Source organism: Cupressus sempervirens, chromosome 4, assembly GCF_028749045.1.
Source record: "Cupressus sempervirens isolate cs-2001-9-10 chromosome 4, ASM2874904v1, whole genome shotgun sequence".
Classification (NCBI taxonomy): Eukaryota; Viridiplantae; Streptophyta; class Pinopsida; order Cupressales; family Cupressaceae; genus Cupressus; species Cupressus sempervirens.
In genome coordinates, this window is record NC_143121.1 from 809,772,484 (window position 1) to 809,797,701 (window position 25,218).

The following is a 25,218-nucleotide window of genomic DNA, read 5'->3' on the forward strand; positions in this document are numbered from 1 at the left end:
TGCTCTAGATTTAAATTGAGTCCTTCGAGAGGTGAAGCAACAAAGGTCTCGAATGGCTATGAGAAGAGAATCTCCCTCAACTCTGATACCATGTAAGAATTTTCCTGAGGAAAAAATTCACCCAAGACCAAGAAACTCAAACACAAGCACAAAATAGACTAGAGTATGATCAAAATAACAATATAATATTCAATTCAATGTACAAGTACACTAGGAGTGCCTATATATAAAGGCCTCTAAGATGTATCTAGAATGCCTAGGAGTCAGCAACACGATAAGTCTTAGAACAAGGCACATGTCCATCGAGAGTGGATTATCCTCCATTAAGCACAGAAGTAAGTGTGTTGATGAGAGGATGAGCCTACAAAGGTGTAGCACAAAAAATAATGTTGTAGACACCATGTGCTTAATTAAGAGTACAAATAACTGTGTTTTCTACATGACAATTTAGTTAATTATGCAAACTCTAATGTTATAGACACCATGTGTTGAATTAAAGTTGCTTACTTCTGTATTGTCAACATGACAACTCATAAAAGTACACAAATTCCTAAGGGTCAACCTAATAAATAATAAAATAATGCATTGACCTAAGTAAACTTAAGTAAAGTGTAAATAGTGTATACTTATTTACACCAACAAGAATCATAATTTTATCCATCAATAGCTCACATTGTGATACAATATTAGACATGTCAAGTAAAGACCTCGTGGTGGTGTATTGTCATAAATATTAGCCCTTTATAATTTAGACATTGTTTTTTGGGCCCTTGTTATAATTTATCTCCTAATATTCTATCTCCAGTCTATTTCTAGTCTCCTCACTACCAAAATTTTGACATATGTTCATTTTGTCACAAGATCCTTTGTCCTAGTCTTGTGAACCCTCATATGCCTTTATTTCACCCCTTATTTTGTGGAATATGGCTCCTAGATATAAGTGGATTAAATTAATAGATGAATTTCCTATACTAACCTTGAAAGGAGGGTTACACACAAAATTTATCAAATCTTTACAATGGTTATATAAACTTAACAAAAATAAACATGAACACCACATTATAGTGATTTACATGGAGCAAACCCTTTTGGGAGAGAATGTCCACACTCCAAAATCTTCTAAATATATCATTTAGAATTCAATACCATATTATAATATGATTTCAGAGCAAGACTGTCATAATAGTATCACCAACCAAAAATCTAAAGGTAACTCAATATATATATAATACATTCACACACTTAATCTATTTATGAAATATAATGCATAAAATAGTCAAATAGTATTACAAACCATAGGCCAAAAATTACCTAAAGGTGGTGCACATATTATCTCTAATCAAAGATTTTTTTTGATGTGTCAAAATACATATTGGCATGTGTAACTACCTTTCATAATTCATCTATGTGCTTAATAAATTTTTACATTTCCCAATTCCAAGAGACACTACCTTTTGAAGGCCATGAGTTTTAAACTAAGTGCTCAATTGATGAATTGTGTGAACTACTAGATACCTTGTGGCATGCTCTATTAAGATATAGCTAGTTATTGCAATTATGAATGCTTTTGGCCATTTAGAAGCCTATACAACCTTCAAACTTGAATTTGTAAAATATCTTCAACAACTTAAAAAATGAAAATTTTAATATTTTCAAATCTAGATATTATCTTTAAACAAACACTTACAAGAATTCTTATCTTGCCCATTTAAAGCTTTTATAAAAGTTTAGGAAATAATAGTGCTCAAATGTAAGCTTACTATAGATAATAATATGTAAATACAAGGTCGAGAGACCATCTTCCTAAAATTCCCCCACTTTTTGAGTACCTTGCAAGAGAAAAGAGGGTTTCTACACCATAATTTAATTGTTAGGGTCCATGAGGCTCACAAACATTGAATAATAACTGAACTCCTTTGTGTTTGCAACCTTAGTTGAAGAATCTACAATTTTTAGTAAGATATCTACCTTAACTAACTTTATCGTACCATTTTTTACCATATCTCTAAATAAATGATACTAAACATCAATCTGATTAGTCCTTTCATGAAAAGTCAAGTTCTTATCTAGGCATATCACACTCTAGTTGTCACAATACATTTTTATTAATCCTTGTTTTAGTCCAATATCTAAACACAACCTATAAAGGTAAATGACTTTTGTACAATTTTGAGTATTTTCCATATACTTATCTTTAATAGTGGCTAGAAAAACCATAAATTTTTTCTTAGTCATGCAAATTTACACCAGCAAAAATGTAAACACATAATCATTAGTGGATCTTCTACAATCAATAACCTACCTAATTCAAATTCATGTAACCATGAATATCAAGGGGTATTTTGTCTCATATTATATTATGATGATAACATAAAGATAAGTAGGAGATATTTTCCACATCAAGTCAAATTTGTTGGAATTACAATAGAAAAGGTAAATTCTAAGAGGGGCAGGGGAGTGAATCAGTGCTTCAAACTTTTACCCATAAAACATTCACCATACATCCATTTCACAATTCAACAAGTAAACTGAAATACCCTATAATGCATATACATCTAAAGTATGTAAACAAGTAAGCATTCACACATGTATGACACAAGATATGATTACCTAGAAACCCTCTAATGAGAAGGTAAAACTAGGGTGGGAATGACACCCACAAATCTTCACTATAGCAATAATAAAGTGTATCCAATGAAGGTTACAATGTTTGATCATGAAACATGATCTAACTTATCAAAGGTTTTCCTTATTAAAAGCTTACAAAGACTATTAGGTCTTACCCTATTAAAGGATTTCAACACCCTATTAGAAGTGTGCATGATTAAAGGACTTTAACTCACAGTTAAGTAAGCACCTTGTTAGAGGATTTCAATACAACATGTTAGGACTAATCTGTTAAGTGTTTTAACTAATTCACCTATTAGAATGTCTCAACAATGATCCTGCAATTAGCACTTTGTTGCTTGATGTCAGATCACCTCTATACTAATGTGTACTTGATCCTTTATGATCAAATGTCTCTCTATTGTCCAATATTTCCTTTCCTTTGTTCTCCTTTCACTGATTCTACAATGAAACTCAAATCATAATACCTTGGTCACCATGAATGTCCTATTTGTGCATGCAAACTTTCCTTCTCTACTCTCATAATATTTAGGGTTTGTCCTCCTTAAGAAGACCTAGGTGACTTAGGATTAGGTATGAATTGATGGTTTTCATTCACCCATATTACCGCTTAAACCTTCCCTTTTACTGATTGGATGCATGTAATACATAGGGATTCACACTTAAGATTTGTCCTTATCAACAAAAGATCATAAATCAATCCTTAAGTTAGCTTTAAAATGGTTTACATAGTAGTTTGTGCCAATACAAACAACCATGTTAAAACTGTGTTACTTAACATATGAAGTCCTTGGTGCTCGACACTAACTATAACTTCAATGTTGTCACTCAACATTTGAATGAGTCGACATGCACTGCTTTCTTGACACCTAAATCACTTGGCACATGCTATATGCTCAGCATCTAAGTGACTCGACACTTGAGTGGCTCGGACACTCAATGTTTACTTGGCATGCCCTAACTTATATGTTGTGCTAGGCATATGTTACTTGTTTGACATGAACTAAGTAAATGACTTAAGTGTATAGACACTTACTTGTCAAAACCAATCTAAGATTAACAAAATTGTGATATTGCTATCAGGATTTAACTATGTAATTTTTGAGTCAAACTCATTGACCCATGTTTCATGAGTAGTGATTCACACAAATCCATCTCTCTTGAGAAGAAATAGAACTCTTAGCATTAATTGGATCTACACAAATCCATTTATTCTCATGAGAGATGGATTTGTGTAGATCTAATTAGTGCTAAGTGTTCCATTTCTTCTCATAAGAGATAGATTTGTGTGAATCACTACTCATGCAACATGGGTCAATGAGTTTGACCCAAAAACTACAAAGTTAAATCTTGATAGCAATATCACAACACACATATGCTCTAAGATACCCTTTAAATATTTAGAGACTCTTTAACTACAGGCCACCAATGAACTCTACTAGGATCAAACATATATTCTTAAAAAAATTTCACTACTTGGACAATACTTGATCTAGTATAAATCATAACATGCATCAAACATCTAACAACACTCTAGTAAGGTAATTTTATTGTCTTTTCCATCTCTAATGGGGATAGGACAATTTGTAATAAATAACTTTGTTCCAATTGTAAAAGAAACATACAATGGTCTATAGTCTTGTATATATTGGACTTCTATAAGTTTCAATCTACATACTTTCTCTACACTAGCCATAGATTTGTGTTCACTCTATTAAAGTTTATTCTGCATACTTTCTATAGCCTAGCCATATATTTCTGTTTGCTCTATCTCTTTTGATTTCCATGTGAACAATGTGTTAAGTTGAACCAAAAACTTTAAATTTGAAACTAACAACAACTTAATACTTTAGCTCTAAAATCATGCACTTCCAGGCTTTACCAATGAATGACATATCATCAACATATAATGCAATGCACATAAAATGATCAAACATCTTTATGATAAACATAATGATCTAATTCAAAATGCTAAAATCTTGCACTCAACACACACACAAACCCATCACATTTTTAGTACCACATCCTACGAGTCATACAAAAGTTTCTTAAATATTCACCAATTTACTTTTACCTTTTATCACATAGTGCTTTGGTTTTCTCATATAACTATCACATAATGGAGTCAATCAATTATTTTCTATGATAAATATTTTTAGGGAGACTTCTCAAAAAAATTCTACTCTTTTTTAATGAAGACTCCCACCTAGTAGTTGATGAGGATCTCCATATGTTGGAGTGCATTCCTTCATTGGTTTCTAATGAGATGAATGAGGCCCTTTTTCACTTGATCTCATTAACAAAATTAGATAAGGTTATGTACCATATGAAAAAAAGGTAAAAACCTTATGTCCTCATTGTTTTCCTATCTTGTTATATCAAAAATTGTAGGAGATTATCAATTGGATATTTTAGAGGTGGTTCAGGAGTCTTTTCGAAATAAACAAATGTTGAAATCTATGAATTCTATTTTTCTACATTTTATTCAGAAGAAAGATGATATGAATATTCTGGATCATTTTAGGCTCATATCTTTGTGCAATGTAACGTATAGGTTTATCACTAAATTAATAGCAAAAAGATTCAACCCATGTATTGAAGCTTTCATATCTAGTGACCAATGTGGCTTTGTTAGTGGTAAGTAAACTCTCGATAGGATTATGATTGTCATGAACGCCATTCATTATATCACATCCTCTAAGGAGAACATGGTGTCCATTGAGCTTGGCATTGCAATCTGTATTAGTCATTTTTATTGTCTACACCATTATTCAATTATTTATACAAGAGAGGTCAGAAATGAGGAACATCATCATCATTTAAATATTCAACGATATGACCTAATAGATTTGAATCTTGATAAAAATTAAACTAATAGATCACACCATGTCACTATTGACACTTAACATATTTATTAAAATAATGTAAATTTTAAGAAATAAAATGACCAATTAGGCATTCGGTTCATTCTATTTTGCAAAGTTTTTGGCCAAATAATGTAAATATTACTCAAGTGGTTATTAATGACGAGAGGGAAAATGAGTAATTAGGCACCCGTTCATTCCCTTAGCAAAGTTTTGGCATTGTAAACCCTCAACGGCCTTTGCATAGATCATGGGGATTTCATGTTTTGACGCTCTTTGCCTAATTGCTATCATTGTTCCTTTCACTTTCTCACCATGAATAATAATAATAATAATAATGCCCCGAGCAAAATTAATTGGCAAAAAGCATAGACACTGAACCCATTATTACCATTGTAGGTACTCGAAGAATCGCCAAATATAAATACCTACCTGGAGACCTACTTAAACCTATAGCTGCTCGGTACATCTCAGAACCAGAGGTATACAGTTGCAGATAAAAAACATCACTAGTGTAATCTTTTGTTCTCCCTACTTACTGTCTTGCGCCTTCCAGGTCCTGATTTGGACAACATTAGAGAGGTTGCAGGCGGTCAAAAATGGTATCTTTCTTAAATCCCTTCTCTCACACTTCAATTCCACAATTTTCTGTTATACTGATCATAAATCATCTGTGCATATGTGCCTTTTTTCCTAAACGTCAAACTTTCTTTTACAAGGAAGCTCAAACAATAGAAATATTTTTTCAATCAACGTGAGCTCAATTGTTGATGTTAATAATTTTGTATTTAGGTTCAATTCGGGTGATTTTTCTATATAGTTTTAGAACCAAATATTTGCGAATGGTTTAAATCATTTAGCTGCTTAGGCATCATGATCGTAACCATTTATATGCACATCAAATATGATCTTAGAACGTTTGTGTGCATATTAATTTTGAACTAGTTCATGTTACTGCATTTTGGTGATGATCTAAACAATTTGTATGTTTATCGGTTATGGCCTAAATCATTTATATGTTTGTCATTAAATAAATCTGATATCTCTATATTGGTTTATGAATTCTAAGTTGTTGCAGATTAGGTGTATGTTTTTTAAGCTATTGCTGCATTGGGGTTGATTATCTTTATCTATTATTTGGTTTTCAGGTGGTCTTGGCAGCTTTTATTATCACCAAGTCGGGCAAAGGTTTGCGGATATTTCTATTTATATTGGGATCCCTATTCAAGGAATTTTCAGATATTATTTGTACGGTTATATTGAATCATTGATTTTTATAGGTATGACATTATTTGATTTCTGGGATATGCAGCCTTGGTTTCTAGGCAGTTCGTTGATATGACAAGAATTAGGATTGAAGGGCTGCTAGCTGCCTTCCCTAAGTTGGTGGGAAGTGGGAAACAGCATACTTATGTTGAAACAGAAAATGTTCGCTATGTCTACCAGCCAATGGAGTCGTTGTATTTGTTGCTCATCACCACCAAGCAGAGCAATATTCTCGAAGATTTAGACACCTTACGGCTGCTATCCAAATTGGTATGGCAAAAGTTTACATGGACACTTTTTTCAGAGAGATAAACCCTTATTTGATTCATTCCTAGTTTCTTTGTTCTGTTTGTGAAGCTGCTTGCTTGTTTCCGGCTGTTCATGTGGACTTTCACTCCTTAGTATTTACAAGCATTTAGCTGACCTACTTTGATCTTCTGTGGACATGAATTTATTTTCAATTTCAAGTTTACTTATAAAACAACATTTGGATCTTGTTAAAAAATTATTTTCATAAAAATTCATCATTTGGATCTTGTTGTTTAGACTTTCGTCATGAACTTCTTGGCTCTTGTTAAACATCTGTATCCCTGAGGAAACAATAGTGCTATTTTTGCACTCACACATTGAATTAGGGGAGTGATGCCAATTTTGTCAGGAACTCCGCTGACTGCATGTGCCTGTATCAATTCTATTTTGGAGATATATGTTCCGAAAAATTCATAGGAAGAAAATTTCCTGTTCAGCAGTCATGCTTTTATTCTGTCTTGCGTCAGGTTCCTGAGTACTCTCCTGGATTAGATGAAGAAGGAATCTGCAAAATGGCATTTGAGATTATATTTGCTTTTGATGAAGCTATATCACTAGGGCATAATGAGGGTGTCACTGTCACACAAGTTAAGCAATATTGTGAGATGGAGTCTCATGAGGAGCGACTTCACAAACTGATTATGCAAAGCAAAATAAATGAGACAAAGGATGTTATGAAGCGAAAAGCAAGCGAGATTGATAAGATCAAGGTATTGTACTGATATTGTGTTTTCTTCAAGTAGCAGAAATTTTCAGGGATTGTCAAGTGATGGTTTCTTCATTCTCTTAGTATTGTTTCTTGTGATGCAGATTGAAAAGAATAGGTCTGAAAAAGGAGGCTTGAAGTCCTTACAATCATCAAGTGCATCATCCAGACTTGATGTTGGGTTTGGTGACATGACCATTTCTAGTGGAGGTGGCTTTGGGAGCAATTCTAGTTTTGCGGCAAGTTTGGATTTAGATTCATATTCAAGTAAACCTAAAGGTCATTAATTGCAAATGTTAGGAAAATTTTGTGTAAATATTGGCCGCGAGACAATTATGATCTTTCTAATAATGGTGTTGACCTTGTTAACCTGTTTTTTGACAAACATTTTGTGAACAATTTTGGGTGATTTAGGAAGACTGCCTGCACCTGCCACTGCTCCTCCTAAAGGTATGGGTATGCAACTCGGAAAGACACAGAAAACAAATCAATTTCTGGAATCTTTGAAAGCGGAAGGAGAGGTGATTGTAGAGGACGTGCAACCCATTGCTGGGCAATCTAAAGCATCTGCCCCAATGGCAACAGATCCCATCACAATAACTATAGAAGAAAAGCTCAATGTAGTTCTCAAGCGTGATGGTGGGGTAAATAACTTAGAGGTTCAGGGCAATTTCACCCTTCAAATTCTGAAGAAGGAAGATGGATTCATCCAGATACAGGTAAAGTGTAGTTTTGCAATTTTTGTTGGAAACTTCTACCTCTATTATGTTTTTCCATAGACTTGTTTGTGATCTCCATGTGTACTTCTAGAGTTGTGCTTTGTAAAATAAAGTCTCTTTGGTGACAAGTGTAGCTATAAGTCAAAATTTCTACAATGCCAGATTGAGACAGGTTCAAATGAAGGCTTCCAATTTAAGACACATCCAAACATCAACAAGGATCTATTTTTAAGGAAGAACATCTTGGGTCTCAAGGATTCTAGCAAGCCATTCCCTTCAGGTCAAATGGGTGATTCGTTGGGTGTGGGCTTGGTTAAATGGAGAATGCAAAGTGCCCAAGAGAATTTGGTTCCTTTAAGCAGTAAGTTTGCACCGTTTGTTCATAGAATTCTATTGTAACTTCTGTGAACTGGAAATGTGATAATTCATAATTACTAATACTTTTTATATAATATTAATCACATTCTCTCATGGAATACAGTTATCATCACCATTCTTTTTGTTATCTTCATTAAGTGAAGGATCTACAGATTTATCTGACATTGCATGTGCCAGTAACATATGCAACCAGATTTTGTCAAATTAGTTAATATATCTTTCAAAAAGTAGTCATTAGTCAGTTGTTACATTCCTAGAATCAAGATTCTATAAAACCGTGGATGATAGTGGCTGAATGTACAGCCACATTTCAATATTACATGATGTTGAACTTGATTTGGGATATATTTTGCAGTCAATTGCTGGCCCTCTGTTTCTGATGGAGAAACATATGTTAACATTGAATATGAATCATCAGAAGCCTTTGACCTACAAAATGTTTTGATTTCAATACCTTTGCCTGCACTTCGGGATCCTCCAATTGTCAATCAAGTTGATGGGGACTGGAGGTTATTTCTTAACTTTTTGAGCGAATTGCTTGACATCTGTATTGCAGTTACAGTGATTCGTTGGCACTTGCAATGATTTTTATGTTGGATCTCCATATTTAGAAATATGGCTGGGAAACTTCCTCAACTATGCATGGATTATATAAATATAACATTTGTTTATGACACGCAGGTATGACTCAAGGAAATCTGTATTAGAATGGTCTATATTTCTCATAGATTCCGCAAATCGCAGGTGAGCATGCAAAACTCTGATTGATTTTTATGTTCATTTAATTTTGGACATTGTGTTAAGCAATCACCCTGTATGCTTTTTTTTACTTGCCACATCTGGTACATTTTTCTCTAGTGGTTTTTTGACTACAGTGGCTTTTTCCTTTCTAGTGGCTCAATGGAATTTGTTGTGCCTCCGGCAGACCCATCATCATTTTTCCCTGTAGATGTGAGATTTATTGCAGCCAAGACCTATTGTGATATCAAGGTAAATGAAGGAAGTATGACATTCCTGTTTGCATTTCACCTGAGTAATATCTACTTAGTTTTGTTCATCTTATGTGGCTACAGGTTGCCAGCGTTCTACCGGTTAATGGTGGGAGTCCATTAAAATTTGCTGGTCGAACACAGTTGGTCACAGAGAATTACCAAGTTATCTGACCTCTTGTTTGTGATGTAGCGAGTATTACACTGAATAGTATAAATTGAAGGCAGGCACTATAATGACCCTGTCTGATTAACTGAGCATCCTATCTCAAACTCTACCCTATTTTAGGGCAGGCATAAAAAAATTGTATATCACAAAGCTGACAGGCACTGTTTCATGCTAGTTAACTTTGTTATTTATCTTTTTAAATGCTTTCTAGTTTGTTTTTCAGAATTTAACTCTTTGGAGGATAACTCTGTTGCACTCTCAGGTACTTTGGTTGTGACTTTCAATTGTATTTGGACTTTTAGAAGTTCACATCTCAAGTTCTGAGCTATCTCGATATCTATATTTCCTTGGTTGAGCATCTCACTGAAACTGTATCTCAACTATCTCCTCGTGCGTTCTTCTTAGCATTGTACTAGGAGTTTTAGAGTGATATAAATAAAGCAGAATCAATTAGTGTGGCTGGTTTTCTTTTCTGAATCTAATGTGGCTAATTTCCTCAAATTTTCTTAGAGAGGAAATTATTTCATTCTCTTGTCACAATGAAACCTGATTCACTTGATAATGTTAGCAATCTGCTTACATGTTGGTAGCAGGTCTATTAGTGAATGTGATTTGCAGCAGTAAGATACCAGTTTAATTTGATGATCTGTATAAGTCAGAGCTTCTTGGAAAGGGGAACCTGCTGACTTGGTGGTTAGCACGTCCTTGGAGATTCATGGCATGGCTGAACTGCCTCCCGTGAATCAGGTTAAATCTGGCATTTGTAATGGGCATTGATAGTTCAAACTTTTGGTGCAACGGCACATGATTCCAACAATTGGTATTAGAGCCTTGGGTCATGGGTTCAAGTCTCTCTTCAGTGGGTAGTGAAGGCTCAGTCTGTGCTGGGGGTAGATTGTTGACTAGGTGGTCAGCATCTCCTTGAAGATTTGCGACATGACATAACCAATTTCCTGTTGATCGGGTTAAATCTGGTATTTGTATTGGGCATTGATGGTTCAAGCTTTTGGTGCAAGGGCAAATGATTCCAACAGAACCATCTCCAATGTTGCCCTTAATTGTTGACAGTTGACATAGAATTTGTCATCATTTTCATAGTTTTAAGGGGACTATGCCTTGTTCCTAGATCAATAACATTTGTACCTAATGTCCATATTGTGAGGTTGCCAAAATATACTTACTATTGCACCAGGCATTTATTTTTAAACAAATCATGGGAGATTGACCATGGCATGAGCATATCTACTATTTTAGGAAACTCACACAACATCTACCATCCTGCTGTCTGGACTTGAGTGTCTCCTCATTCAGGGTTTCATATCATCACACTGCTAGATACTTATTTGTAAGGATCGACCTCTGATAAAACTGAAATACATATGCTGTGTTGCATTTACGGGATTAATTTTTTGTCAAAATAATCATGGTAAATTACTAATTGCTCAAGTAAATCCACCTATTTCAGAAAACTCACAGCATCCATATACGGCAAACTCAATTTCAGTGTTATCTTAATGTGAAAATCAGGGTTTTGCAGGTCTGGACATCATACACATTATTAGTACTAAGAAAGAGCACAGTTTCTCCCCTGTGAATGCTTTTGGGCTTCCATTTTGAGGACTGAAATTGTACGAGAAGCCACAACAGGTAGCAGCTAAGAATGTAGAGTTGCCAGGTTATCTAGGACTTGCGCACTCAATATTGTATGTGGATAATCCTTGATTGTTGCTCTCCAGAATTGAATTGATAACCTTTGAACTAGTAGCAGGTATCTTTGTGTGTGTGTTTATTTCAGGCACCCTCTAATTGATCAGCTCTAGTTGCGATTTATCCTATTTTACTTATTGCAAAGGAAATAGAATGAATTGCAAGAGGAGATGATTGTTTGTGGTGTGCTTGAAGGTTCAATTCTTTGTTCTTAAACTTAAAAAAAGTTCTCTATATTGTATTTTTGTGATCTCTTGGATTGTTTGCTATGGTTTCATGTTTTTTGTGCATGATGAAGAAATTGATTGCTAGAATGATCCTATGAATACACATTATTAGTACTAATAAAAGAGCACGGTTTCCCCCCTGTGAATGCTTTTGGGCTTCCATTTTGAGGATTGAAATTGACCCTGTCAAGGGTATTGTACAAGAAGCCACAACAGGTAGCAGCTAAGAAGGTAGAGTTGCCAGGTTATCTAGGACTTGCGCACCCAATATTGTTTGTGGATAATGCTTGATTGTTGCTCTCCCAGAATTGAATTGATAACATTTGAACTAGTAGCAGGTATCTTTGTGTGTGTTTGTTTCAAGCACCCTCTAACTGATCAGCTTTAGTTACAATTTATCCCATTTAACTTATTGCAAAGGAAATAGAATGAACTGCAAGAGGAGATGATTGGTTGTGGTGTGCTTGAAGGTTTAATTCTTTATCCTTAAATTAAAAAAAAGTTCTCTATATCTTTTTTGTGATCACTTGGATTGTTTGCTATGGTTTCATGTTTTTTGTGAATGATGAAGAAATTGATTGCTAGAATGATCCTATGGGTAAGAATATTTCTTGTTTGACATCGTTTTTGCTGTTTGGAATTTATATAATAATATATACTTAATAGGCCATTAGTTCTGACCACCTTTAAACATCACACACTTAGGAAAAAATTATGCTTGGAGAAAGAAGTCAACTTTAACTATTTAACACTTTTAGCCTAGGAATCAAGCCTTAGTGTGTGAAAGTCATCTGATTGGTAACAATGAATTGATTGTTAAATCTTTTTAAACACAACAATTTCACAAAGAACTATTAAATTTGAAGAGCTTGTCAGGAAATAACTGTTAAAAACTAATGCATCAACATTTTGAATCACTACATGATCTATCATCAGTGTGTTGCATTCATTTGTTTGTCAGCCTGATGTTGGATCATGGAATTTGTTCCAAAATGTTGATGCACAAATTTAACACAGCTTTTCCTTTCCAGCATGTCATTTTGGAGGAACTGCTCCTGGGAACATGCACATCGCTGCTTATGTCCTGCTGTTAGAAAGCTTATGGATGAGTTGTATGCAGTTTCAATCCTTATTACATCTAACTTCCTAACATGCTATTTGTTTTAGTTAATATAACATACCCAGCACTTATTTCCATTTAAATACTATGAAAACTAATATTAAGTTTGCCATTTTTTTCCGTTCAAAAAATTCCTAGATTGTAGATGAGTCAGATAGTTTTTCTAGATCGTAGATGAGTCAGATAGTTTTTCCTCGCCCCAAAACTTATTCTAAGGTGGTTCCATATGCCAAACCTTATAATCTATACAATGATACTTGTTCTTTTGCTTGTAACTAACCATTTATTTAGGAAATGTGGAAATACTTTTTTTCATTTCGCCAATTGCTAAAAAGTTTTGCAAATTTTCGTTCAACATTCAGAAATATCTTAACAATGTTTTGACTTTTGGAAGTATGGGGTGTGTGTAAAGGAGGAGCATCATCCTTAAGTGAGTCACATCAACATGTGAGGCATCAACAAAGGAAGAATGGTTGAGGGGGCCGTGTTCACAACATGAGCATCATCCATAGGGGAATCACATCATGTGTTGCATCAACAAAGGAAGAATCAAAAGCTAGGGTGGTCAAATGATCATCATTAGTGTTTGTCCACCATGTGGTAGTGCCTTATATGTCGTATGAGAGAACAATTTGTTTTTCAGGTGACCAATAGAAAAGCATTGGCAACATCAAAATGGGAGCACCTCATAATCCATCAATCAAGTTCATGGCTTATCCCACACCCGCACATAGAAAACAATAAAATTGTTGGGAGAAAGTCAAACCTTTCTTTAGGAATGCACCTTGAAATTGAAATGAAATTGCATGAAAGGAAAGGAAGCACATTGCCAATAGAAAATTCTTGTTAAATGTATTATACCTTGGTATCACAAGTGTTAATGCATTGGTATGACTCCACAAAGATCTAAAAGGACATCATAAAAAATATGCTTGCATAATGATTTCTCGATTTGCCCTCAAAAGATGAATATTGGAATGGGCTTGGATGCTCCTTGGATGCTTGATTGTTTGAGTGCTTGCTTGATTTCCTTGCCTTCTTCCTTTCATTCTTTTTTATAGTACCCTAAATTAGAGAAGTGACATTGCTTGTACACCTCATTAGGCCATTTCAAGGCTCAAAGGTTGAAGGAGGCAAACTTAGTATATAAAATCTTACTCAAAATCACAATACCAATTTGCAATTCAATTTTGGGACAAGTTAGTGTGACAAGGGTGACTTTCGATGTCATGGTTGCAAAATTTGCAACCCACTCATTCAAAGTCACCCTTGTTGAGGCAAAACAACCCAATCTAAATCAAGGATCAATTTTTAATAAGAGGATTTAAAAAATGTGTACAAAATTGAGGTCTAATAAGTGGAAACATGCAAGATATGACACATGGTACTAGGTTCTAAATACACAAAAAATTAATGTTTGAATTAAATTACTTAAAAGAGGACATACCTATAATTAAGGGCCCACATTAATTAAATTGAGAGAGAGGACAATGCATGGTAGAAGTCTTATAATATAGAGAAGAATGGATACACACTAAAATGTGCAATATGTAAGTTTTAAATTGGACACCAAAATAGTGTGTGCAACTCTTAAATGCCACATTTAGCACACCAAAAGAGAGGAGACACAATCATGGTAACCAATTAAAGAGTTAATACATCATTAAGTTCAAGGGAATCCCCTAAACCAAAGATCTTAACTCACACAATCATCTGCAAAGGCACTCAAAACAAAACAAAAATGACAAATGAGTCAATGCAAGTTAGTGCTAAAAATGAAGGCTTTAAATCAACTAGTTGAAGAGACCTCAATGCACCAAGTGTCTCAACTGTTAATATTTACCCATAATGCTATTGCAAGCGAACAACTAGTCTCATAGGAAGAGCAATAGCACATGCCAAGGATAAGACAAGATTCAATGATCCAACCAACTAGAAAAACTACGATATTATGAAATAGAGGAGGAATCCAGGGGCACCACAAGCTAGAAAGTTGTGTTATGCTAGTTGATCTATAGGAGAAAGACGAGGATACTAGGAAATAGTCTAGTGAGTTGTGTTATGCTAGTTCCACTCATCAGCCAAAAGAGTGATCGATGCAAAGATGGAATTAGTAGTCTATCAAGTTGTGGTATGCTAGCTAACCCATCCAAGGATAACTAAGTAAAGAATTATTTGCAAGGAAAACCATCAAAATAGGATCATCACAAGGAAAGTATTGTCTCCAAAGAAAATATGTTGACTAATACAAAGGGGCTTAACATAACGCATAAGGGAAAATAATGTATAGAGACAAAAAAACATAGGGGCAAATAATGTATGAAGGAATAAAATAGTGCATTGGAGGAAATAATGCACAAGGCCATAGAAGGATAATCCCAAGAAAGGTTGTTAAGTTAGAAAATTTGCTAAATAACGCACATGGGTGCAAAAAGCTTTAGAAATCCATCATATAATACATAGGCAGTCACATATATGCCCCCCCTTTTTAGATAGCAATGTAAAGCTACAATGACATCTCTAAGAAAAGAAGAGCAAGGATACCCAACTTCAACACCAAGGAGATATTCCCTAAGCAACATTGTATGCATAACCAAAATGAAAGAGGTATAACTCTTCTAAAGCCCAAGGAAAGATAATTGTGTAAGAAGATATCTTGCAACATGTTTAAAAGGGTCCTTAGGAGGAATAGATTTTTTTTCCAAGACATCTACCTCCAAAAGGAACTTTTGAACACAAATAATATCTTAAAAACCAAGAGGGCAAGGAGAACAAGAATTCACATGAGAGCCCCCCCATTGTTAGATAGGAGAAAAGAATTATTGATGATGACACATTTTAAGCCTCCAAGTGATAAAATTTGTTTAATGAATATGTTTTTTTGCAAATAAGGAAGAGATTGCATTCAAGGATACATACATCTTGTATAAGAAATAATCTCCAATCAATACAATCATTTAGTGTAAGAATAGATCACATTAAAAATAGATGTTGCTCCACCAAGGAAGGTGGATTCTTAGAAATAATTTGATAATAAACTCCTTACCCCCCAAGTAATGTGACGAAGAAGATAACACAACATGCACTTTATGTGAGATATCAATTATAATAGATATACACTTCCAATCAAGGAAGATATTATAAATAAGAATGCCATTCCCTTAAACAAGTGAAAGATCCTTATGTGAAATAAACTAGTATATGCAAGGAAGGTCATCATGTTCTGAGAGATACAAATCAATGGATCTTGTGGAAGGGTAAGAGAATAACTACCTTCCTCCCTAAGAAGAAAGAAAAGGAAAAGGACCTGTTATGTTTCTCACAAGATAAGATTATAAAGTATAGATCCATGCAAGTCAAAGAGCCCTCGATGAAATAAGCTACTAAGCTCACATGGTGTGGAGAAACATAATAGATGAAAGAAATCCAAACATATATTTTTTTATATCAAAAAAAGTCCATGAGATCTATTTTTTAAAGAAATGAGACACCAATCTACTAAAGCTTGACCAAATTGTCTAAATTCAATAAAATCAACAAAGTCATATTTATTGTTATGATCAAAATGAATAATGAAAACCATCATCTGAAGATCTTTGATTCTTTGATAAATGATAAAAAGGAAAAAGAATTTATGTGTCATACCTATGTCTTGAGAAGAGTCTTTTAAGGCTGAACAATTATCTTTTCTTAGAATTTTATTACATTTGTAAGAAGAAATGTAATAACATAACACTCCAATCTAATTTAGCAAATTCCATCATGAAATTAAAGGTTACCCAAATTATATCTAATAATGAAAATCAAAAGTGGAAATGTCAAGAATCCAAGATCACCAAAATGTAGTGAAAGAAAGATGGGTCAAAGGAGTTCATTGGAATGGATAAACAAACTACGAACCCAAGCCCTATTTTCCAATCAATAAATTAGGAAGGAGATCAATTGATGAGGAGCAACTAGATAAGCTAGAATTGCTACCTCCTTAAGTGGCCCAAAACCACTTAAATTGGGGAGATGAGTCAGAATGCATTCTCACAATTCCTAGATCCCCTTGACAAACAACAAGACTCCAATATGCTTGCCACTAGATAAATCCAACTATTTGGTATCATTTTATCAAGTTTTGCAAAAAGGCCTAGTAGGAGACCAAGTTGCAATTAGTCCTAAACTAGTTTTTCCCCCTTCCTTTGAATTCCTTCCAAACAACACACCTAACAAATTGTGGATTTGGATACCCTTTTTAGAGTAGAAACTTTAAAGATTTGGATGTGGGTTTTTCCTTTGATTGGGCTAGCCCTATATTGGTGTGAATTAGCTCTTTTTAGGCCTATTTAGGCACTTATTGAAGTAAACCTACCTCTCTTGGGGATTTTTTTCAAAATAATGGTTGGAGCAGTGCTACTATGCATGTTAACTCCTAACCAATGCTTAAACCAAGTCTGCTATTCTAATTTCTACTTTAAAGATCACTTTTGTGTCAATTTCCTGGTCATAAATATGAGGCTACCTGACTAGAGCTTGTTGGTTCTCCTAACTCCCTTTGCATTTTGGTACCAAATATTTTGTGACATAGAGTTTATCCCCTCTACTATTGTTCCTAAAATGGTCATTGAAAGTTAAGGGTAAAATTTTTAATTAGAATAAAATTACTCTAGAGACCCATTGGACTTAGGGTTATCATATTCCACTTTATGTGTTGTCTCCGTCTTTAGTCCAACTATCACATTATCATCTTCTACATGTTGCACATACATCATTGCATAATAAAGGAGGATCAAATCTTGTGTAGGAGATAGCCTACATTCTCGTTAAATTATAGTCTCTTGTTGTAATTTCTATATAAGCATGTAGATCTACATTATATCTATTGAGTTCAGTTACTCATCTAATATTTTTCTATCTATTACAGTTCAATAAAATATTTTACGACACAACCAAGGATGGAGAAATCCCCAAAGGATATGTCCAACCAAGCAACAAGAGTAAACACAAGGAAGTAAGAACACGAAGGAAATGAGACACAAATGATTCAATTGATTATATGCATATCTAGTGGAAATTTTCCTATAGGTGTATCGAGCAACAAGCCTACCCAATTGCAACCTTACAATAACAAACTCAAATCCAATGTGTGTTCACAATATGCACAAGAATTCAACCTCCAGATCATCCTTCTATGTTCTACTTGAATATGCATCATGAATATTGCTCAATTTGACTCAAAAGAATCTCACTTTCCAATACTTAGGAAATTTGTTACAATAAATAGGACAAATCCTAAAGATAAGATCAATGATCAAGAAAATAAACACATGGAGATGTGCAAGCCATGATATAGATCGACACATGATCTATGAATTGCCATGAAGAGTCATAGACCTTCGTGCACAAGAACAAGCATTGCGCAATGAATTCTCACTCATCATAAAAGGTATCAATGAAGAACACAAAAAATATATGAATAAGAAACCATAAAATGCATGACCAAAGGAGAATGATTCAAGATAGGTCCTCTTTAAGATGCCAACATCGCACACACTGAAGTGTACAATTGAAGAACCAAACACATGATCATTTAGACCAGTAAAGAGGAACAAAAAATAAAAAATAAAATAGAATGATGCAAGATTGCCAAGATCCCAAGATGCCCATGCATTAGACACATGGGGTTATTATAAAAATGATGTCCACATTAGAAACTTTTTACAACCTAAGTGAAACCAAAATTATTCAATTGAGACTGAGAATCCAAGAACTATCTTCAACTGGACTAGTATTCTTTCTCTAAACTAAATACTCCCAAGTAATCCTTTGCCCTGGTACTCTTTCCAACTTTGCTATCTAAAATCCTTTCAATCTCATTAGACTACTTCTTAGGATAACCCCACTCCACAACTGAGTTAAAATCAAGCTCATGATACTCATATAGATAAAAAAATATTGAATATTGGTGAAATGTCTATGTCATTAGGCAACTCAACTTCAATAGAATTACCATTGTCAAACTTCCTCAAGATCCTAAAAGGTCAAAAATTCTTCATCTTCAGCTTGGTATATGTTTCAAAAGAAAATATGTTCTTCAAACAAATCATAACCTCAACACCCACTACGAAATTCTTATGTCTTCTAGTTCTATCAACTATGCCCTTATACTTCTGGTTACTATGCCCCAAGTTATATTTCACTTCATCATGCAAAGTCTTCATGAAATCTACATGACCCTCATCTTCAACACTCCTTTGCTGCACTTGACCAAGATCTTTAAATTGTGTAACCCCTTTAGGATGCATGCAAGTAATAATATCAAAAGGCATGTTTTTGGTACTCCTCTTCATTGAATTATTGTATGCAAACTCTAATTGCACCAAAACTAAATCCCAATTACCTAGTTTATCCCTAGCTAAACATCTCAATAAGTTGCCCAAAAGTTTCTTCACAACCTTTATTTTTTTCATTAGTCTATGGATGAAATGTAGAGATAATCTTCAAATCGATATTCATCCTCTTCCAAAGTGTCTTCCAAAAATAGCCAACAAACTTGCTATCCCTATTAGAAAAAATACTGTTTGGTAACCCATGCAACCCACGATCTCCTTGAGGAATAAGTCAAATACATGAATTGCATCCTATGTCTTCCTACAAGGTATAAAATGTGTTATCTTGGAAAATCTATCCATAACAACAAAAATGCAATCATTACATCTATCTATCTTTGGTAACTCAAGAGCAAATCTATGCTAATGTGTTGCCAAGGTCTACAAGGAATAGCTAATGGTACATATAATCCCACATTCTGACTAACTCCTTTAGTAAATTGACATTTTCTACAACTTTTGACAAAAGTTTGAACATCCATATGAATTTAGGCCAAAAATACTTCTTAGTAATTAGATTCATTGTCTTACCAATGCCAAAGTGTCCTGCAAGTCCTCCACTATGCTTCTCCTTGATTATATTATCCCTCATTGAACCTCTAGGTATGCACAATTGAATTCCTTTGAACAACATATCCTGTTAGATAATATAATCTCCTCACTTACTCTAACTATCTTTTAGTGGTGTCTTACAAGCCTCTAAGGTTCTACAAAATGATGACCAATTCTGTCTAGGGTCTTCAAATCATCAAACCCGAGTACCTCAATTCTCATCTCAATCAACAAAATCATTCTACTCAATGCATCAAAAACTTTGTTTGATTGGCCACTCATGTAGTTCAACACAAAAGTGAAGTTCTCCAAGTATTTAACTCACTTCATATGTCTTTGATTTAACTTACTCTAACTGGGAAAATATTGAAATATGTTATTATTAGTATAAAACAAAAATTCTATAGGCATCAATAATGTATCACTTGCTCAATGCTTTAACAATAACATAAAATTATTGATCATAAACTGAGTATCTCTTCTTAGCATCATACAATTTCTCAATGTAGAAAGAAATAAGTCTACCTTCCTAACTCAATACTACTCCAATCGTATTTCTACTTGCATAACAATCAAATTGAAATATCTTAGTAAAATTAGGCAAATCCAACAGACCTAGTATAGATACCTTTTAATTTAGTGTCTCAAAACTTCTATTAGCTCCATGTGTCCACTTGAATTGCTTCTTACCATCTCTCATTGTCTCTTTCACAACAATAGAAACCAAATTGAGATTCTTGATGAAGTTTTGATAGAAACTAGCCAACCCATTCAAAGATCTAACTTCACCAATACTTTTAGGTCAAAGAAACTAGTACTTCATGATATCATCCATTTTAGGTAAAATAAATTAGTACTTTATTGTAATCTTTTTTATAGTTCTAGAAATTGCACACATACACCATTCTCCATTCCTTTTAGGTGCCAAAATAGCTAGTACTACACACAGACTTAAACTTTTTCTGATCAAACCTTTTTAGGAAAACTAGATATTGGTATCAAATTCATATAATGACTGATACTTCTAACTAGAGGTAACCCATCAAGTACATTATCTAAAATGATATGTTGAAATTATGTAAACAACTCTTCAATCTCTAGTGGTTGTTCATCCTCAATCCTCTTTTCAATCTTCGCAGTAATCAACTGAAAAAACATACATTCCTTCTTCAAGTATTTTATGAACTACTTTTCTTCAACCAAATGAACTCTAAGCGGTGCAATTCTCACCTTTAAACTCTTCTATCCAAGGTAGCAACGCTTGTATTTTCCTGTTAGCCATAATAGTATACTGGTTCAATCTACCATCATGCAAAGTTCATCTATCAAATTACCAAGGTCTACCTAACAATATGTAATGCCAATCCATAGGCATGATATCGCACAAGACTTCACTATAACATGACCCAATCTTAAATTTCACAAGGCATTTTTTGCTTCCTAGAAACTTATGTTCATCCTTGATCTAAGCATTATAATAAGGTTTTGGGTGATTCATCCTTGGTAACTATAACTTTTTAACCAACTCCTCTAATGTTAAATTATTTGAATTATTGCTATTAATAATCACTTTGCAACATTACCTACAACCTCACATCTAGTTTTGAACACTCTTTTCCTTAATGCAGGATCATTAATTTATTAATTCCATAAGGTTCTTCTATCCATCATGTTTTCTCCCTCTTCTGGTCTATTCAGAGAATCAGGTGAATCTTCCCACACAAGTGCATTTTTTCTACTACTATCAACTTTCTTGTTTGAATTTCTATACTCAAATTCTTGGTTACCTTCTTTCCCACACTTGAAATAAGTTCCCTTAAACCAATTCCTATCTTCTTTATTTTGATTATTTCCTCTTGAATAACTTCCTTTGTCCCTGTATGAACTTTATTATTTCCATTTTGATTTTCCCTTGTCCCGATTTTCCTTATCTCAGTCTAAATAAGGTTTGCTATTTTCACCATAGGATCTACCTCTTCCTCTAGGGATCCTACTACCTCTACCTCTTTTCTAATGTTCATACCTCTTGTTCAATTTTTTTGTTCCCTTTAGTGCAAATTGATATGGTTCTTCAATACTATCCATCTTGAACAAATCTATTTCATCTTGTAAAAGTCGTCAATCCATTTAGGTACCTAGTAATCATTTCTACTTTATCATTAATGTCTAGATCTAATATCCAACTTATATCATTTCTTTAACAAGCTAACATGATAATCACTTGGTAAGAATTTACCTTTGAAATTTCTAACCATCATAGTCTAAGTCATAATATTTTCTTTTCCTCTTCTTTGTCTATCAGCTACAAATGTTCCTACCATAAAGATGCATGCCCTTTCAACTTTGTACTTGCAACATTAATGTTCTTGTCAAGAAGTGTACATATTGGCATAACAGATGAGATTGTTAGCACAACTAATGATGTGATGATGGAAAGAAGAAGTGATAATATGATTGCACAATGATCAATTATTGTGTTTTCATTGATACCAACTATTTACCTAGTGTTCTTAGTATATTGCCAAGTATGATTGAGTGTTGTAAGAAGAACAAGATGTATGTTGTAGTTAGTGAAGAGAAGAATGAGATGATTAGTGAAGTAATGCTACAACAACTATGAACAATTATTGATAAGTGATAGATGATTTTATTGGTTTATCGAATCCATGATGAATGGAGTGGAATGATAATAAGAGGATGTTCACTTGACAATGAAGCTGATTTAGTTGTGATAGAAAATCATTATGATGGAAGGTAAAACATTTATAGGATGAAATATGATAGGTGAGATAGTCTTAGCTTAGACAGGTGATCGATGAAGTTGTGATATGCAAGTTAAAGAAGAGACATACAGGTTAACTAGGAATGAGTTCTTGAGTAATGATTGGTTAACTAGAATCAGTGAAATTTTTCAAGGTTACAATGACTCAAGGTGAGTCAGTTGTAATCTAGTGACATAGATATACACATAGAGGTGATGATATGGCATCATAGCAATTAAAATTGAGTTTGTGGAGAAGATTCTAGAGGAAGTTCATGACACATCAAAATGTTTAACCTCTAGTACATAATACTATAAATTAGTTGGTGTTATCATGAAAAGTGACTTATAAAATAAGATAGAATCTTATGGTAGTTGGATGATGGCAGGATATTTGAATTTCCCAATTGTAATATATTTAGGGTTTTGTTAAGTCAGTGGTAGCAAAAAAAACTAGTACAATAAGTGAAAGGACATATTTAATTTTTTTGATTGTGGTCCAGTTAGTGTGTGAAGATGTGGAAGGTGTGGTCCAACCAGAGAAAGGAGAAGTAATTTGAGAAGAGGAAGAGAGGTTAAGTGGATCTGAACAAGTAGAGGTAGTATTATTTCATAGATGAATCTTTTTGTTGTTCCCTAATAGTTACAATAGGTGAAATCCCTTCACTGAGTAGATCCTAATAGGTTGTCATTGTAAATCCTTTCATAGGGTGATACTTTAACTAGTGTTTATAATTGTTTCACAAGGCTACTTAGGGTAAAGATACTAACATAACTAGAGGTAAATACACTAACAGAGTGGCACTTAATTGTTTCTTTATAAACTCCTAAAATGGTTAAGCTCCTACCAATCCATACTTTATACGAGTGAAAATTATTTATTGGTACTAATCCCCACTACGATTTTGATACAAAATGGGTTTCTATGGAACCAAAATACACATGTCAAATGTGTGTATGATTTCATGCGTTGAATGTTTCATTTGATGCTCTAAGTTTGATTATTGATTAGTGGTTCAAAAGGTGAAAATGTTGTTTGATTTTTTGATTACTAATTCATCCCCTCTTCTTAGTAATCTAATCACTTATGGTCTATTTGGTTCATAGAATTACAGAAATCAAGATTTCTACAAATCTTGAAATCAAGGTTTTGCAAATCTTTGTTTATATTTTTGGCATTTTTCTTGAATTATTAGTTTTAATTGGAAGATGCCTGTGAAGATACATTTTTATGCATAAGCTTGGAGTTGTAGGAAAACTCCAAAATGTAGTTCAATCTATTGTTTTACACTCCTCAATATAGATAACCAAGTTTTGATTTCCAATTCCTACTTGCTAGTAGGAAGTAGGAAAACCTAGTTTTGAGACAAAATTAGAAGTCTAGTATTCTAATTCTATTTTTCCAATTTTGAAACAAATACAAAAAATTTCAAATCTAGATTTAAAAAAAGCCAATTCCTGTCATTTTTCACGTACCAAATAAACCCTTAGGGAAAACAATTGGTATTAGAGACTTGGTCCTGTATTGTGGTGAAAGATTAACAACTTGAGGTAAAGATCCAAGATGATGATGAAGAAGGCTCCTAAGTTCTCAAGAGAAAACTATCCACTATGGTGTGGAAGGATGAAGATATATCTTAGAGGCATGGGAGAATAGTCATGTGATCACACAACTTTTCATTCCTATAGGAAATATCAATGTAGATTGGTTAAGGATACAAAAAAAACAAATACAACTACAATAGAAGGTAAAGGTGGACAACTTAAAAGTAAATATGATGAGATGAGAATGATGAAGAATGAGAACATTGAACAATACAACCAAAGGACTAGAGATGTATTTTTTGTTATCAGAGGTGTTGGTGGAACATTTGTAGAAGATAATGTGGTAAGAAAGATTCTTAGAACCCTGTCACCTAAATATTCTTTTAGAGTTTAACTATTTAAAAGGTTAGATCTTTATGCACTGGTGTAGTTACTTTATAGATTTATGTTTCTTGCATGAAATTAGATAATAAAAATTAATAAGGTGGATTAAGAGAAATAAGTTTAAGTGGTTCCTGATTCACTCCCTACCCTCTTAGTCACCTAGTTTGCATTGCATTTCCAACAATTAATATCAGAGAAAGATTCTCTTATCAAAAAGTTTATCAGTTTGAGAGAAAATATTAGAGACAAGGGAAGTATACAAGGTAGAAAAAGTCATTGAGAATAAAAATTTGGATCTACATGTGGCCGTGGAGAAAATCAAGGAACTAAAGGAGAAACTCTCTCAATCCTTGAAAAGAAGAAAATAATTAGCGGAAAGGATGAATGAAAATCTCTACATAGAAGAAAGGATTGAAGATATTTGTAAAGAAACAAGTTCAAATGAAGTAGATGCAACAATCAAAGATTTACTTGGAAGGAACCTTATATTTCAAGAAGAAGTTAGAAAATTGAGAAGAGA

At 33.7% G+C, this 25,218-nt stretch overlaps 1 protein-coding gene across 2 annotated transcripts; it reads left to right on the top strand.

The window, feature by feature from the left end:
- Positions 1–5,944: 5,944 nt before the first annotated feature.
- Positions 5,945–10,483, top strand: LOC149563860 (coatomer subunit delta-2-like). 2 transcript variants are annotated; one of them, XM_089826992.1, is made up of 12 exons: positions 5,945–5,974; positions 6,049–6,094; positions 6,641–6,680; positions 6,805–7,028; positions 7,535–7,777; positions 7,878–8,052; positions 8,188–8,492; positions 8,655–8,853; positions 9,226–9,379; positions 9,552–9,614; positions 9,764–9,860; positions 9,944–10,483. In XM_089826992.1, the coding sequence occupies exons 2-12, from the start codon at positions 6,092–6,094 to the stop codon at positions 10,031–10,033; spliced, it is 1,593 nt and encodes a 530-aa protein (XP_089683118.1). In that variant the 5' UTR covers positions 5,945–5,974; positions 6,049–6,091; the 3' UTR covers positions 10,034–10,483. The 2 variants fall into 2 exon arrangements, with proteins under 2 accessions (XP_089683118.1, XP_089683117.1); XM_089826991.1 differs by having other exon boundaries at positions 5,945–6,094.
- Positions 10,484–25,218: the final 14,735 nt, after the last annotated feature.

Bases quoted from the DNA above. Each gene is read 5' to 3' on its own strand.
- LOC149563860 (XM_089826991.1), top strand. The intron at 7,029-7,534 runs GTATGGCAAAAG...GTCTTGCGTCAG, and splicing joins TACGGCTGCTATCCAAATTG to GTTCCTGAGTACTCTCCTGG. The intron at 9,380-9,551 runs GTTATTTCTTAA...TATGACACGCAG, and splicing joins CAAGTTGATGGGGACTGGAG to GTATGACTCAAGGAAATCTG.